The sequence below is a fragment of the Podarcis pityusensis genome, assembly GCF_964106645.2.
Source record: "Podarcis pityusensis genome assembly, chromosome: 5".
In the NCBI taxonomy this organism is placed as follows: Eukaryota; Metazoa; Chordata; class Lepidosauria; order Squamata; family Lacertidae; genus Podarcis; species Podarcis pityusensis.
In genome coordinates, this window is record NC_138032.1 from 89,634,730 (window position 1) to 89,652,050 (window position 17,321).

Here is a 17,321-nt window from a genome sequence, read left to right on the forward strand (position 1 = left end):
TGGGGCTGGCTCGCCAGAGCAGCTTCGTCACGCTGGCCACGTGACCCGGAAGTGTCTCCGGACAGCGCTGGCCCCCAGCCTCTTAAGTGAGATGGGCGCACAACCCTAGAGTTGGACACAACTGGCCCGTACGGGCAGGGGTACCTTTACCTTTACTGAACACAGTGTCTTGCTCTCCTAAAGATGCATGGTTCCCAGGTCCCTACAGCAGGGGTCAGCAAACTTTTTCAGCAGGAGGCCAGTCTACTGTCCCTCAGACCTTGTGGGGGGCCGGACTATATTTATTGGGGGGGGGGGAATAACAAATTCCTATGCCCCACAGATAACCCAGAGATGCATTTTAAATAAAAGCACACATTCTACTCATGTAAAAACACCAGGCAGGCCCCACAAATAACCCAGAGATACATTTTAATTAAAGGACACATTCTACTCTTGTAAAAACATGCTGATTCCCGGACCGTCCATGGGCCAGATTGAGAAGGTGATTGGGCTGGATCTGGCCCCCGGGCCTTAGTTTGTCTACCCATGCCCTACAGGGATGCCCTGCTCCCAATATACTAAAATACATAACACACTGGAAATGTAAGATTTGTTTAAGCTATTCTGCGGCACCTGTTTTGAGAGGGGCGTGAGATGAGTGGCTCTTTGATGTTTTCGTGTGAAGACCGACAAAATTTAACAAAGTACTACACTGCCTCAGTATGAGAAAACAAATGCAAAGATTGAGCTCAGTGCTTTCAGGGCAAGAAATTATATTCCAGGACCAGAAAACAGGGAGTTAGCTAATCATTAACACTGGATGTTATTTGTTACACACAGTGGAAACTATGTCGTTTTGCAACTGTGATTCCAGTGATCAACTCGAGAAAAATTATTCCCCCAAGGCATTTTTATCTCGATTAAAAAAACTGGGTGCCTGGGGCGGTAGTTATACTGACATACCATTTTTAATGATTACTTGGGAGCAGGAAAAGAAACCACTGCTATCTCAGCTTTTGGCTTACAATGCAGCATGTGGCGATTCGGACATATTGTAGATGTCAAGGAGACGATCCGCTTCTCTCCAGCCTGACAACAAGGCACCATGAGTAGTCGAATAGAACGTGCGATGTGTAGCTTCTCCCGCAAACAGAACCTGTGGCGGCTGCAACAAGAAATAGCAGTATTAGTTTAGCCCTGTTTGGGTGAAAACCCGTTAGTGGGAGGCAGAAAAGTCAAGAGGCATGGAAAATCAAACAATGTCTCTGTTAACGCAACGTCCTTCATGTGCCTCCTCCTGGAGAAGTCCAGAGGGTGGCAATACGAGAACAGGGCCTTCTCTGCAGTGGCTCCCCTTCTGTGGAATGCTCTCCCCAGGGAAGTCTGCCTGGCGCCTTCATTATACACCTTTAGGCACCAGGCAAAAATGTTCCTTTGGTTGATCTGATTGACATCCTGTGCCCTTTTAAAATGTGGTGTGTGTTTTTTTGGCCGGGGGGCAATTGGGTTGTTGCTTTTATTATGAATTTTGTGGTTTTATATCTTGATTTTATTTTGTGAACCACCCTAAGACCCCCCTGGGTATAGGGCAGTAGATAAATTCAACAAACAAACAAACAAACACAGGGTGTGCGTTGGGGCTTGTGGACGTTCTGATAAGACGTTATATAAATTCAATAACAAACAAACACAGGGTGTGTGTTGTGGCTTGTGGACGTTCCGAAAGATACTGAGAGACAAACTCCAATACAGCCAGGAATCCAGAATGGGTTACCTTGGAATCAGATGTGTCTTTGGGAAGGGGCTGAGCAAGGGCATCTATGTCATCTCCGGAGCTGTCAACAGCCACGTAACTGTAGGATCCTTTGGTGTAAGGCTCGTTGTACCATTTTGAGCGCAGGATGTTCCTCGGAGGAGCAAGTTGTGGATTTCCTGACCCAAGTGCACAGAGAGCGGGTGAGTATCTTGCCTGCTAGCCCCGATTTCAAATGAAGTACAGTGGTTACATACACTTCAGGTTAAAGACTCCGCTAACCCAGAAATTAAGAACTTTGCTTCAGGATGAGAACAGAAATTGGGCTCCGGCGGTGCAGCGGCAGCAGGAGGCCCCATTAGCTAAAGAGGTGCTTCAGGTTAAGAACAGTTTCAGGTTAAGAACAGACCTCCGGAACAAATTAAGTTCTTAACCCGAGGTACCACTGTACCTTTAACATCACGAGACGGCTGTGTTAAGCAAGCCACTTCAGCCAATTTACCCAGGACACTGGGACACGGCTAGATAAGCAGCAAGGGATGCGGTTGGTGCTGTGGTCTAAACCACTGAGCCTTGGGCTTGCCGATCGGAAGGTCGGTGGTTTGAATCCCCGTGACGGGGTGAGTTCCCGTTGTTCGGTCCCAGCTCCTGCCAACCTAGCAGTTCGAAAGCACGTCAATGTGTAAGTAGATAAATAGGTACCACCCTGGCGGGAAGGTAAACGGCATTTCCGTGTGCTGCTCTGGTTTCGCCAGAAGCGGCTTAGTCCTGCTGGCCACATGGCCCGGAAACTGTCTGCGGACAAACACCAGCTCCCTTGGCCAGTAAAGTGAGATGAGCGACGCAACTCCAGAGTTGTTTGTGACTGGACTTAACTATCAGGGGTCCTTTACCTTTTCTAAAGCAGCACCTTTACCTTGTCTAAAGCAGCACCAAACCTGAACTAAAGCGGTTCTTCCAGTGAGAACAGACTACTTCGGCTTCATCAGGTTTAACTGAGATTTGACAATTCAAAGAAAAACAGGGACCTAGGAATTATGTATAGCAGGGGCAAGGGAACCTGAGGGTCCCTCCAAATGTTGTTGGACTCCAACTCCCATGAGCCTCAGCAACAGCCAAAGCGTTTCCAGGCATAAAGCATGGGTTGTGATTGGCTGTTGAGCCCCTCAGTTCTGCAATTAAAAACCACCTGAGCCTGGTTTTAGGGAGTATCAATGAAGCTGCACCCACCTCCCTGGTACAACTGAGGACCACCCATCTCAGGATAACATAGAGTAGATCATCTTGTCAGTCACTTTTTCACCTCAAACTCCTAAACCTTTCAGCCTGCATTCTCAAAAGTAGAGAATATCTTGGCCATAAATACCTAGTTTTCAGAGAAGATAGGTTAGGAAAATCTATTGGGCACTTTCTTGACACTCTATTTCTCTTTTAAATCAGAACCAGTGAAGGCGGTGAAGGTCCTGTGTGAGTGTCTGGAGGCGGTTGGAGGATGGATGGCGGCTAACAGATTGAGGTTGAATCCTGACAAGACAGAAGTACTGTTTTAGGGAGACAGGGTGGGCAGGTGTGGGGGACTCCCTGGTCCTGAATGGGGTAACTGTGCCCCTGAAGGACCAGGTGTGCAGCCTGGGAGTTATTTTGGACTCGTAGCTGTCCATGGAGGCGCAGGTCAATTCTGTATCCAGGGCAGCTGTTTACCAGCTCCATCTGGTACGCAGGCTGAGACCCTATCTGCCCGCAGACTGTCTCACAAGAGTAGTGCATGCTCTGGTTATCTCCCGCTTGGACTACTGCAATGCGCTATACGTGGGGCTACCTCTGAAGGTGACCCGGAAACTACAACTAATCCAGAATGCGGCAGCTAGACTGGTGATGGGGAGTGACCGCCGAGACCATATAACACTAGTCTTGAAAGACCTACATTGGCCCCCAGTACGTTTCCAAGCCCAGTTCAAAGTGTTGGTGCTGACCTTTAAAGCCCTAAACAGCCTTGGCCCAGTATACCTGAAGGAACATCTCCACCCCCATCGTTCAGTCCGGACACTGAGGTCCAGCTCCGAGGGCCTTCTGGCGGTTCCCTCACTGCGAGAAGTGAGGTTACAGGGAACCAGGCAGAGGGCCTTCTTGGTAGTGGCACCTGCCCTGTGGAACACCCTCCCATCAGATGTCAAAGAAATAAACAACTATCTGATTTTTAGAAGACATCTGAAGGCAGCCCTGTTTAGGGAAGCTTTTAATATTTGATGAATTATTGTATTTTAGTATTTTGCTGGAAGCTGCCCAGGGTGGCTGGGGAAACCCAGCCAGATTGGGGGGGGTATACATATATTATTATTATTATTATTATTATTATTATTATTATTATAATACAAAACTAAGAGACATTTTGCAAAACTTAGGCCAGCGGTTTTAACAGAATAACGCATTGTTTTTGCACCCCTTGTTCCGACGCTTGCGAACAGCTAAGAAGTCATGCGTACCTGTTGCTCTACGAAATACTTCTGTTAATGCAGAAAGGACTTCTGCGTCTGTGAGGGTTTCCATGAATTCAGCTTCTTTCCCAGCAATGAAACCACATAAGATATGTCCGTATCTGGTATGGTAAAAGGAGAAAGGCTTTTTAGAGTCCACAGATGCTGGTCCTATTAGTTTCATCTTCATAAAAATCCATTTTTTGGAAGTGGTAGATTTATGAAAGTAGATTTCAATGCTGTATGTTCATACACACACTTTATTCTTAGCTATTCTAACAGTTCCCCCAATAATTTAGAGCAATTTACCTAAGAGGACAGCGCCCAGCCTAAGTGGCTTAGAGTTTCCCAGATAATTTTTATTATTGGTGGTGTGCTGGCCATTTTTCTGTCAAATTGTACGGAGTTGATTCTTATATATTTTGAAAATTTGCATACCACCCTTCATCCATAGATCCCAGGGTGGTTCGCAACACAAAAATACAAGATAGAAAGAACAAAATTTTTAATTATTCTTGTTGACGTTTCTGTAGCTTTGGACTGAAGTTCCTATTTGTTATGTACTGAAGTTCTCACCCTGGGCCAGCAGGGGGATACTGTAGATAGTTATGCAAATGAAGGATCGAAAGTGACGTTCAGTGATTGGATAGTTTTAGAAAGTTGTTACAGTAACGTTGTACTGGAGCTCTATATAAGCAGGCTGACTGAGACCTTCAGCTCAGTTCTGTTCTGGCCTCTGAATAAACAAGAGCTGTTTGAAGAATCACTGTGTCGTCTGATATGTTCACCCACAACTTAACACTATTGGGGTTCTTTCCTGAGCACTAGTGGGTTTTGGTGCACTGCTACTATTTAATCAGTAAGATAAAAACCACTTGCTTAGTTACTGCTATTTAACACAGCTCCTAGAATCACAGAACTGTAGCGCTGGAAGAGACCCCGAGGGTCATCTAGTCCAACCCCCTGCAATGCAGGAATCTTTCATGCGACATGAGACTCGAACCCACAACCCATAAGAGTCTCATGCTCTACCGACTGAGCTATTTGTCCTCTTGAAATAACCCCTCATACACGAGTACCACTTCTTTGGTGTTAAGAATTCATTTGGCATATCTGATTTTTTTCCAACAAATTTGTGTAATCAAGTCATCCAGGCTAGAGGTCAGGAGCTCTGAGGTCCAGGGAGGGTCTAGCTCTCCTGAGTCCTGCCAAAGACATCTGCATCGCCTTTTTTAGATTCTTTCTTTCTATATTTTTGTTTGCATATCTCAGCCGCCATAGAAATGCTGCACAAAGGTCTGCTGATAACCCCACATCAATTTAATGCAGGGTGGATTTAACTTTTTTTATAAAAAAAAAATCAGATTTTTTTTATTTAAAACAATTTTTAAAAATTTAAATCAGATTTTTAAAATAAAATGCTTTTGGAGGAAAAATCTTTCTAAAGATAGTTTTCTATTTAAGTTACATTATAGTCCAAAGGCTTTTCATCAGGAAATAAGGATTTGTTTTAAGTTTTTCATGTGTGCTAAAACTCAAGTCTAAGTTTTTATTTTATTTTTTTAAAAAAAGTTTAACCACGTCGTTAACAAACATGGATACATATGCAATAATGTTATTGCTTGAGTTAAATAAATTGTTTAAATTGTTATTCAGGAAATGATTATTTTTCTCCTTCCAATAAAGTACAGCACAAAAGTTGTCCAAATATAAACAGTTAACTTATTAAACCTCACAATAATGTCATAATTATCTGTCTATGTATTTCTAATAGTATAACCAAATCAGTAATTTCTGATGTAACTGTAAAAACCACTCTGAAAATTTATTATTCCAAAAATGAAACCTCCCTCTGGTTGTAAATATTAAGATTATACCAGCAAGAATGAGTCTTTCTGTTAAAAAAAAAAGATTTAAATTAAGTCTTACTGACTAGTGATTTAAATGGTGATTTAAATCAAATCCACCCTGGTTTAATGCAAAGACCCAACTTGTTTGCCTGATCTGCATGTGATAAGCTTCCTGTGTTCAAACAAAACAAAACAAAACAAAACAAAACAAAACAAAACAAAACAAAACAAAACAAAACAAAACAAAACAACAATAATAATAAATCCTTCCAGTAGCACCTTAGAGACCAACTAAGTTTGTTATTGGTATGAGCTTTCGTGTGCATGCACACTTCTTCAAATGACTTGTTCATGCAACCCATTCCAGTCTGTCTTTCCCATGTACCTCTCTGCCGGATGGAGAACAACAAAGCCAGCAATCTTCTGGTACCAAATAGCCTCCAAGTCGGCGGGTGGCTCAGCCAGGGGCGATTCTCCATCCCACACCACCTCAACCATCTGACAGTCCGGCTCCCAGAACGGCTGCTCAAATTCCACAAAGATTTTGTTGTTTGTCCCAAAGCCCAGCTTTTCGACTGCAGCCACCTTCCGGGATGGAAGCGGCGGGTTAAAAAAGGTTTCGCCGTGTTCTTTGAGGAAACCTAGGGAGAAGGAAAAGACATGACAGAGATTAGTAAAAGAACAGACTTTGGGGGAATGTGCCCAGGACCAGACTGTACAAACGCTTTAGTAAGCACTGGGGGGGGGGGGGGGAATCATCTCCCCATAGGATTTACAGAAGAGTTCTGGATTTGTTACCGACCAAGTTCCTGCTGCTGGAAAACAAGCCATGACTTAGAGGGGTGGGTCTCCCTGTGAAGCCATAAGCAAGAACGCCACAAGATCAGGGGCAGGGAACCTTTTCCGCCCAACAGACTCATTCCCTTCTGGCAACCTTCTGGGGAACAAATATGCCTGAGGTAAAACTGGGCAGAGAAGCTGGTGCGAATTCTACCTTCGTTCAGTAGGTACATGCCCTGGTTATCTCCCACTTGGACTACTGCAATGCGCTCTACGTGGGGCTACCTTTGAAGGTGACTCGGAAGCTACAACTAATCCATAATGTGGCAGCTGGACTGCTGACTGGGAGTGGCAGTTGAGACTATATTACACCGGTCCTGAAAGACCTACATTGGCTCCCAGTACGTTTCCGAGCACAGTTCAAAGTGTTGGTAAAGGTAAAGGGACCCCTGACCATTAGGTCCAGTCGTGACCGACTCTGGGGTTGCGACGCTCATCTCGTTTTATTGGCCGAGGGAGCCGGCGTACAGATTCCGGGTCATGTGACCAACATGACTAAGGCGCTTCTGGCAAACCAGAGCAGCACACGGAAACGCCGTTTACCTTCCCGCCAGAGCAGTACCTATTTATCTACTTGCACTTTGACGCGCTTTCAAACTGCTAGGTTGGCAGGAGCAGGGACTGAGCAATGGGAGCTCACCCCGTTGTGGGGATTCGAACCACCGGCCTTCTGATCGGCAAGTCCTAGGCTCTTTAGTTTAACCCACAGCATCGTTGGTGCTGACCTTTAAAGCCCTAAATGGCCTCGGTCCAGTATACCTGAAGGAGCCTCTCCACCCCCATCATTCAGCCCGGACACTGAGGTCCAGCACCGAGGGCCTTCTGACGGTTCCCTCATTCCGAGAAGTGAGGTTACAGGGAACCAGGCAGAGGGCCTTCTTGGTAGTGGCGCCCTCCCTGTGGAACACCCTCCCATCAGATGTCAAGGAAATAAACAGCTATCTGACCTTTAGAAGACATCTGAAGGCAGCCCTGTATAGGGAAGCTTTTTAACGTGTAATGTTTTATTATGTTTTTATATATGTTGGAAGCTGCCCAGAGTGGCTGGGGCAACCCAGTCAGATGGGCAGGGTACAAATAATAAAATTATTATTATTGTTCTCTCTACCCACAAGTGCACACCCCCCGCCCCCGTCCAAGCAATCAAGAAGACTTGCAAAGCTCATTTCATCCAGGGGCAAAATTTCACGGGTGTGTTTTTGTGCGTGCCAGGCTTGCAAGGGCATGGCAAGGGGAGAGGCTTTGAAGATGGGAGCCTGGGAAGATTTCCTAAATTGACCTGGCGGCAAGAGTGTGGGGTTGAGAGGAAGGACAAGCAGTTAAAGTCAAACAATCATTTGTTAGATCCATTTACTGCTGTTCAGATCCTTGCATGCAGAAATGGGATGGGGGCTCCTCCACATGAGACTACCTGCTGCTAATCCGATGGTTGGAATCAGAGCTAAGAGTTCTGGAGAGAAAAACAAATTTCAAAGGCTGTCTCACATTCAGAACTGAAGAAACTCTGCTCAGTGTTTGGAGAGAGACTCCCTTGTCTAGTGCCTCTCAGATGATCCTCTCCTCAGCCCAAATGTCTTTGAAGCTCACTTCATACCCAGAAAGATGCGATGAATGCCAACCCTGACCACCCGGGCAACCGTGAGGCCCTCTACCGGCTTGATGGTGTGCATTTTTCGGATGCGGGAAATGATATTTAGCTTGATGGCGTGCATCTTTCAGATGCGGGAAATGACATGTGGCTGACTGATATAGCAAAGGGGGTAAGGGATTGGTTTCAGGCATGAGAGTATTGGCGGCGAGCGATTGCTCGTGTGGCGGTAGGCATTGGTAAGAAGGGGTTAAGAGGATGTGGGGGGGGGGAGGAACGCCATCACCTCCCCCCAGTGAGCGAAGGGTGGTCCGTTAAAGGACTCCGGGGGGCGTGGCCCTGTCCGAAGCCTATGGAGGTGTGGGCCAAAGGCACACCCCCGAGCGGCGACCCGGGGGAGCTCCTAGTCGACGTGCCTCGGCGGGAGACTCCCCCGATATAGTGTTAACCCTTCCCCGTGTCTCCAGCAAATGGGCTGGAGCCGGATAGTCGTTAGGACCAATGCCTAAGCCAATGCCTCTCATTCCTGAATTCAATAAAGTTGTGGCCTAATTCGCCCATTTAACCTTAAACCATGGTGTCTCGTGTCTTTATTTATCCTGGTGGGGGGCGGGAACTCGCCACGCAATCAGAAAGCCAAAGAAATTCACCTAGAGGCACGGTGACGATGACATGGTCTGCGAAGAACTTCTCGCCATCTTCACATTCCACCTGGACTCCGAAGGTTCGGCCTGCGGGAGCCTCTTCCAAGCAGGAACTATTCCAGTGAACTGTCTTGACCGGCTTGTCAAACTGCACAGTCCCTTTGGGAAGAGATGCCATCAGGCAGTCTATGAGGCCCTCGTAACCACTAAGGGGGAGAAGCAAGACAAAATGAGGTAGCCTGGTCTTGGACACGTTTCCGAGCACAAGTGTTGGTGCTGACTTTTAAAGCCCTAAATGGCCTCGGCCCAGTATACCTGAAGGAGCGTCTCCACCCCCATCGTTCAGCCCGGACACTGAGGTCCAGCGCCGAGGGCCTTCTGGTGGTTCCCTCGCTGCGAGAAGTGAGGTTACAGGGAATCAGGCACAGGGCCTTCTCAGTAGTGGTGCCCACCCTGTGGAACGCCCTTCCTTCAGATGTCAAGGAAATTCCTTTCCCTCCCCCACATAGGGGTAGTTTGCTCACAGTGGGAAGCGAGATAAGGTCCAGAACAAGTGAGGGAAAGGGAAATAAAATCAGGGTTGTTCTTTTTAGCAGGAACTGGGGGGGACGGGACTGAGTTTCCTTACCTTAAAAAAATTAAATAATTACTTTTATTTTTTCTGTGGGGGCCTGAGCCAAATATCCACCTATATCTGTACTCAATAAAGTTGTGGCCCTTTCTAATCCAGACCATTGTCTGCTTGAGTTTATTTATCACACCTTACATTTAGCCACTACTGGCAGGCATGGCAGTGCAACTGGGCCTGCAATGAACAAACAAACAAACTTTCCCCCCAGGAAAAAACATGTCCTCCGTAAACTTATATGTGCAAAGTAAAGGTAAAGGTAAAGGACCCCTGGATGGTTAAGTCCAGTCACAGGTGACTATGGGGTTGCGGCGCTCATTTCGCTTTCAGACTGAGGGAGCCGGCGTTTGTCCACAGACAGTTTTCCGGGCCATGTGGCCAGCATGGCTAAACCGCTTCTGGAGCAACGGGACACCGTGACGATTGCCAGAGCGCACGGAAATGCTGTTTACCTTCCCGCCGGAGTAGTACCTATTTATCTACTTGCACTGGTGTGCTTTCGAACTGCTAGGTTGGCAGGAGCTGGGACAGAGCAACGGGAGCTCACCCCGTCATGGGGATTCAAACCGCCGACCTTCCAATTGGCAAGCCAAAGAGCAGGGGTCAGCAACCTTTTTCAGCCGTGGGCCGGTCCACCATCCCACAGACCATGTGGTGGGCTGGACTATATTTTGGGGGGGAAATGAACGAATTCCTATGCCCCACAAATAACCCAGAGATGCATTTTAAATAAAAGCACACATTCTACGCATATAAAAACACGTCCATGGGCCGGATTGAGAAGGTGATTGGGCCGCATGCGGCCCCCGGGCCTTAGCTTGCCTACCCCTGCCCAAGAGGCTCAGCGGTTTAGACCACAGCGCCACCCATGTCCCACTTGCAAAATCAAGCCACAGCCGGGATGTCCGATCAGCCCACCCCCAAGGGAACCATAGAAGCCAACCTATTGTTTAATGAGAGCCAAGCGCGGGTGGCGCTGTGGGTGAAACCACAGAGCCTAGGACTTGCCGATCAGAAGGTTGGCGGTTTGAATCCCCATGATGGGGTGAGCTCCCGTTGCTCGGTCCCAGCTCCTGCCAACCTGGAAGTTTGAAAGCACATCAAAGTGCAAGTAGATAAATATGTACCGCTCCAGCGGGAAGGTAAACGGCGTTTCCGTGCGCTGCTCTGGTTCGCCAGAAGCAGCTTAGTCATGCTGGCCACATGACCCGGAAGCTGTACGCTGGCTCCCTTGGCCCATAAAGCGAGATGAGCGCCGCAACCCCCGAGTCGGTCACGACTCGACCTAATGGTCAGGGGTCCCTTTACCTTTAAGCGGGCAACCACTCACTTGGGAAACGTGCAGTCCAAGCCAGGAAGCATGGTGTACTCCCCGAAGGGCCCCAAAGCCACCAGATCCAAGCTGTGAGTCCCACTCACGCAGCATTCCAGCTTGAAGAATAAGTTGAGGACGGCCAGCTTCAGCCACTTGGTCTCCTCATCATCTGACCATTCTCTCACCTTCCGAGCGATCGCCTCTTTCAGGTACTCGCCCACGCTGGGCACAGGCACTTTGGCCGCATGCACAAACTCGCGCGCTTCTTCCAAGAGAGCGAAGAAGAGCAACCCCATGGAGTCAAGGATGTCAGGACTTAGCAACTGGCCCCGACTGGAGAAGCAGGCCGAAGGCCCCAAGGGGTGGCCCCCGATTTCCACCTGCTGGTTTTCCTCAGACATGGCGGCCTCATCCAGGAGTCCATGCTCCGATGCCAGCTGGAAGACAGGGTTCTCCTTGGAGGGCCCGTGAATCCAATGGGCACCTATTTCAATCACCTTACCTCCTAGAAGGAAGGAGGGAAAGAATCAGCCTTCCAATGTTTCCACAGAATCAAGCCTCAAAGAGACTAATCTTTTAAGGCCTGCTTATTCCAGCTATCACACAAGGAGGGAAACCACAGTTCTCAGATGCTTGGAGCCTTCAGACTTTTGGAAAAACCTCAGCAGGAGTGCTTGTAAATTTGCAAACGACAAGATGCTCAGGGTTCCAGCCAGCCATGTCCTCTTCCAAAAAGCTCCATTCTGTTCCTCCTTTTGTGCCTCCCCTTCTCCCCACAACATGCTTACATCTTGACTAGGCAGTTTTTGTGTCCCCACCTTATATGTTTTATACAGTGGTACCTTGGTTCCAAAATGGCTCAGTCTACGAACAAATCGGCTCCAGAACACCACAGACCCAGAGGTAAGTGTTCCAGTTTGTGAACGTTTTTTGAAAGTTGAACGTCCGTTTCGGCTGTCGGCATTGTTTCCGGGACCAACCAGCCTTGGTTTTTGAATGTGTTGGAAGTCAAATGGACTTCCAGAACGGATTGAGTTCAAGAACCAAGGTACCACTGTATATGCTTTAATCCGGCCAGTGTGGCTGGGGAAACCCAGCCAAATGGGAGGGGTATAAATAATAAAATTATTCTTATTAGTTTTCTAATTTGTTCTGTGTTTCTGCAAACCTAGAGGCTCCTCACCACCTTTCTCACACGCCCCGTTGAGAATGAGTTCGCTGTTCTCCAAGACACTCTCCTGCAAAAGAGGCCTGCTGCCTAAAATAAAACCTGAAGGAGCGTCTCCACCCCCATCGTTCTGCCCGGACACTGAGGTCCAGCGCCGAGGGCCTTCTGGTGGTTCCCTCACTGCGAGAAGCCAAGTTACAGGGAACCAGGCAGAGGGCCTTCTCGGTAGTGGCACCCACCCTTTGGAACGCCCTCCCACCAGATGTCAAATAGAACAACTACCAGACTTTTAGAAGACATCTGAAGGCAGCCCTGTTTAGGGAAGCTTTAAATGTTTAATAGTCTATTGTATTTTAATATTTTGTTGGAAGCTGCCCAGAGTGGCTGGGGAAACCCAGCCAGATGGGCGGGGTATAAATAATAAATTATTATTACTATTATTATTATTATTAGGGTTGCACTGAGCAGCACCGAATTCTGTGCAGGCTTGATTTACTGCTACTGTTGCCAAAACTAGAAGCAGTTTGTTGTGGAGAGTTCTGGCCATGCCAATTCTTCCCCTTCAGCAACACCGGAGTGATCCTTTGTCTAGGTCAGGGGTCAGCAAACTTTTTCAGCAGGGGGCCAGTCCACTGTCCCTCAGATCTTGTGGGGGACCGGACTATATTTTTTGGGGGGAGAAATGAACCAATTCCTATGCCCCACAAATAACCCAGAGATGCATTTTAAATAAAAGCACACATTCTATTCATGTAAAAACACGCTGATCTGGACCATCCGCGGGCCAGATTTAGAAGGCAATTGGGCCAGATCCAGCCCCCAGGCCTTAGTTTGCCTACTAAGGCAGGTTGCCTGCATCCATCCGCCCCCAGTCAAAACTGCTGGAGACTATAATGGAAGAAGCAGATCTTTGCTTTTAGGCAAGAGAGCAGATGGGAAGAGGGGGAGAAGATGGAGAACACACAGTACCACCTGAAACCAGGGCTGTGTATATGTTATGATTCGCCCCCGTATTTGAAGCCATATGCACAATTCGCAGCTATCCTGTAGTTGCTTGAGGAGCACTGCTGTTTCGTGCACTTTCTACCCCTCAAACCAGTTTCCATCCGACTTCCTTACCAAACTGCAGAGCAGGGGGGCCGGGGAAAACGCTGCATTTCAATCCACTAATGTGTACATTGCTTAAAGGTAAAGGGACCCCTGACCATTAGGTCCAGTTGTGGCCGACACTGGGGATGCGGCGCTCATCTCGCTTTATTGGCCGAGGGAGCCGGCGTACAGCTTCCGGGTCATGTGGCCAGCATGACTAAGCCGCTTCTGGCGAACCAGAGCAGCGCATGGAAACGCCGTTTACCTTCCCGCCTGAGCGGTACCTATTTATCTACTTGCACTTTGACATGCTTTCGAACTGCTAGGTTGGCAGGAGCAGGGACCGAGCAACGGGAGCTCACCCCGTCGCGGGGATTCGAACCGGCAACCTTCTGATCAGCAAGTCCTAGGCTCTGTGGTTTAACCCACAGCGCCACCCGCTTGCGTCCCTGTACATTGCTTAGGTTAGGTGTAAAATTTCAGCCCTGCTGCTGCTCTCCAAAGCACGTTTCTGGGGCTGCAGAACAGAGACCAAGCATGGCTTGCCCCCATGGCTTGCCTTCTCTGGCATCGGTGATGAGGACTTGCAGAGGATGAAGGCTGTGCTGGATTTGGGGGGGGGGGGTTGTTGTTGTTTTGCAAGAACACAAGTGGGTGGGAAAGTGAAAAAATCAGAAAAGCATGAGAGCAGCAGCTATGCTCAGGCTAAGAAAGAGGGTTCTCAGTGACTCAGTACATCTTCGCAGATTAGATCGCAATGATTTGATTCACCCGATTAGTCAATTGCATTTTCAAATGAATATACAGTGGTACTCGGGTTAAGTACTTAATTCGTTCTGGAGGTCCGTTCTTAACCTGAAACTGTTCTTAACCTGAAGCACCACTTTAGCCAATGGGGCCTCCTGCTGCCGCCGCGCCACCGGAGCACAATTTCTGTTCTCATCCTGAAGCAAAGTTCTTAACCCAAGGTACTATTTCTGGGTTAGCAGAGTCTGTAACTTGAAGCGTATGTAACCTGAAGCATATGTAACCCGAGGTACCACTGTAATCCAGGATACTGCTGAAAGGGGGGGGGGGGGACACACCAAAACCTTGCTGCCCACTTAATTCACAGTACCGATGAAAATATTTTAGTTGATTTATTTAACCAGTTGCAACCCTAGCAGGGAGCAAAAACAACTGAGAAACACATCCGCTCCAGCCACTTTCCTCAAATCAACCATAGGAGAAGTAAACCTTTTCATTCTTGAATGCCAATATGTGTGAATATTCTGGGCTGTTCAGGGAGGTAGGAATCCGACCCTGACCCCAAAGAATATTTTTTTAGAGGCTGTGTGTGTGGTGGGGAGCACTCCAAAGTAACCACGAGGAAACACAATAACAAGAAGAACCAGGAGGGTGGAGAGACAAGTGTTTCAGCATCGCTCAGTTGGTTTAACACCAAGGTTGCAGGTTCGATCCCTCCCTATAGGGGCCAGCCGCATATTCCTGCATTTTTATATTTTTATGGGCCAGCTGCACATTCCTGCATTGCAGGGGATTGGACCAGATGATTCTCAGGGTCCCTTCCAACTGGCCAGTTCTATGATCGGGTTTTCTCTCGGGAAAAGCGCAAAGGGGCGCAAAGTCCGCTCCGGCGCGCCTCGCGTTGCGCGGAAGGGTTGCGCCCGCCCTCCGCCCGCCCTCCGCCCGCTCTCCCCGGTCCCGCTTCCCGCCGGCCAGCCGCCTCTTACGGAGCTTCCCGGAGCGGATGCGGCCCCCGGCTCGGCCCGTGGCCTCCAGGACGCGCACGCCGCCCAGATGCCGGCCGCCCCGGCGAAGGAGCCGCTGAGCCGCGCCGAGCCCGGCCAGCCCCGCGCCCACGATCAGCACCCGCGGCCGGACAAGAGCTCGCCCGACCCTCCGCTCCATGGCTCTCCAGGGCGCCCGGCGGCTTCTCCCTCGCTCCCTTCCGGGAAGGAGGCGGCCAAGCTTTTAAAACCCTCGTGATCACGAGGAAACGCGGAAGTCTTTGGCCTCCGCCTGCTGCGCTCCGGCTCTGGTGCGCTCTCGTGGCGGCGCTTGGAGACGATGCGCGGAAGGACCGTGGGAAAGCGGGAAATGCGAAAAATAAAAATAAAAAATTGCGCCGGGGTTAAATCTCTAGAAATCTCCATGTGGGACAAGAAGCTACAGTTAGAACTGGATATGGAACAACTGATTGGTTCGAAATCGGGAAAGGAGTAGGACAAGGCTGTATATTTGTCTCCCTGCTTATTTAACTTGTATGCAGAATTTGTTATGCGAAAGACTGGGCTGGATGAATCCCAAGCCGGAATTAAGATTGCCGGAAGAAATATCAACAACCTTAGATATGCAGATGACACAACCTTGATGGCAGAAAGTGAGGAGGAATTAAAGAACCTTTTAATGAGGGTGAAAGAGGAGAGCGCAAAATATGGTCTGAAGCTCAACATAAAAAAACCTAAGATCTTGACCACAGGTCCCATCACCTCCTGGCAAATAGAAGGGGAAGAAATGGAGGCAGTGAGAGATTTTACTTTCTTGGGATCCATGATCACTGCAGATGGTGACAGCAGCCACGAAATTAAAAGACGCCTGCTTCTTGGGAGGAAAGCAATGACAAACCTAGACAGCATCTTAAAAAGCAGAGACATCACCTTGCCAACAAAGGTCCGTATAGTTAAAGCTATGGTTTTCCCAGTAGTGATGTATGGAAGTGAGAGCTGGACCATAAAGAAGGCTGATCGCCGAAAAATTGATGCTTTTGAATTCTGACGCTGGAGGAGACTCTTGAGAGTCCCATGGACTGCAAGAAGATCAAACCTATCCATTCTGAAGGAAATCAGCCCCGAGTGCTCACTGGAAGGACAGATCCTGAAGCTGAGGCTCCAGTACTTTGGCCACCTCATGAGAAGAGAAGACTCCCTGGAAAAGACCCTGATGCTGGGAAAGATGGAGGGCACAAGGAGAAGGGGACTACAGAGGATGAGATGGTTGGACAGTGTTCTCAAAGCTACCAGCATGAGTTTGACCAAACTGCGGGAGGCAGTGGAAGACAGGAGGGCCTGGCGTGCTCTGGTCCATGGGGTCACGAAGAGTTGGACACGACTAAACGACTAAACAACAACAACAAAATCCAAGCCTTCGACAACATAAGTGCAGTGCGAGAGCGCCTGTTCTCTCGGACCTTTTAAACTGGCGGTTTTTAAATAAAAGTGCCTTAAAACCTCAAAACTCAGAGAGCGATGCGGTCATTTTTTGCGTGCTAGAGATGAATCCGAGGCTGGATCCTAGTTGGAAGGATCATCTAGTCCAGGCACTCCCAACCTTCAGCACTCCAGATGTTTTGGCCTACAACTCCCATGATCCCTAGCTAACAGGACCAGTGGTCAGGGATGATGGGAATTGTAGTCTAAAACATCTGGAGGGCCAAAGGTTGGGGGTGCCTGATTCTAGTCCAACCTCCTGCAATGCAGGAATGTCCACAGAAGCATCCATGACAAATAGACATCCAACCTCTGCTTAAGGTGTTTTAGCCCCCAGTGCCCTTCTCCAGATGTTTTGATAGGAATAAAACAGGTGATTGGATTATTGGAAGCCCGGCTGTAGTAATTGCACGCTAGGGCAATTTTGTGCAATGTAAGGAGCCTAAGACTGCAGTCCTTTCCTGAGAGTAAAGCACACTGAGTTGTTGCTGCGGTTCGAATCTGTGCGACAGAGTGAGCTCCCGTTGCTCTGTCCCAGCTCTTGCCAACCTAGCAGTTTGAAAGCACGCCAGTGCAAGTAGATAAATAGGTACTGCTGCGGTGGGAAGGTGTTTCCGTGCACTCTGGTTTCTGTCATGGTGTCTCCATGCGCCAGAAGTGGTCTAGTCATGCTGGCCACATGACCTTGAAAGCTGTCTGTGGACAAACGCCAGCTCCCTTGGCCTGAAAGTGAGATGAGCACTGCAATCCTATAGTCACCTTTGACTGGACTTAACCGTCC

The 17,321-nt window shown here is 48.5% G+C and overlaps 1 protein-coding gene and 1 long non-coding RNA gene across 2 annotated transcripts; one reads left to right on the forward strand and one right to left on the reverse strand.

Moving 5' to 3' along the window:
* Positions 1–394: 394 nt before the first annotated feature.
* On the reverse strand, positions 395–15,257 carry PAOX (polyamine oxidase). Its single transcript, XM_081005578.1, has 7 exons — positions 15,065–15,257; positions 11,090–11,579; positions 9,138–9,337; positions 6,445–6,700; positions 4,219–4,331; positions 1,757–1,914; positions 395–1,147 (listed from the first exon to the last, which is right to left on the reverse strand). The coding sequence occupies exons 1-7, from the start codon at positions 15,240–15,242 to the stop codon at positions 1,004–1,006; spliced, it is 1,539 nt and encodes a 512-aa protein (XP_080861704.1). The 5' UTR covers positions 15,243–15,257; the 3' UTR covers positions 395–1,003.
* On the forward strand, positions 1,803–4,082 carry LOC308477309. Its single transcript, XR_013986472.1, has 2 exons — positions 1,803–1,938; positions 3,176–4,082. It is a non-coding gene; the product is annotated as an uncharacterized lncRNA (long non-coding RNA).
* Positions 15,258–17,321: the final 2,064 nt, after the last annotated feature.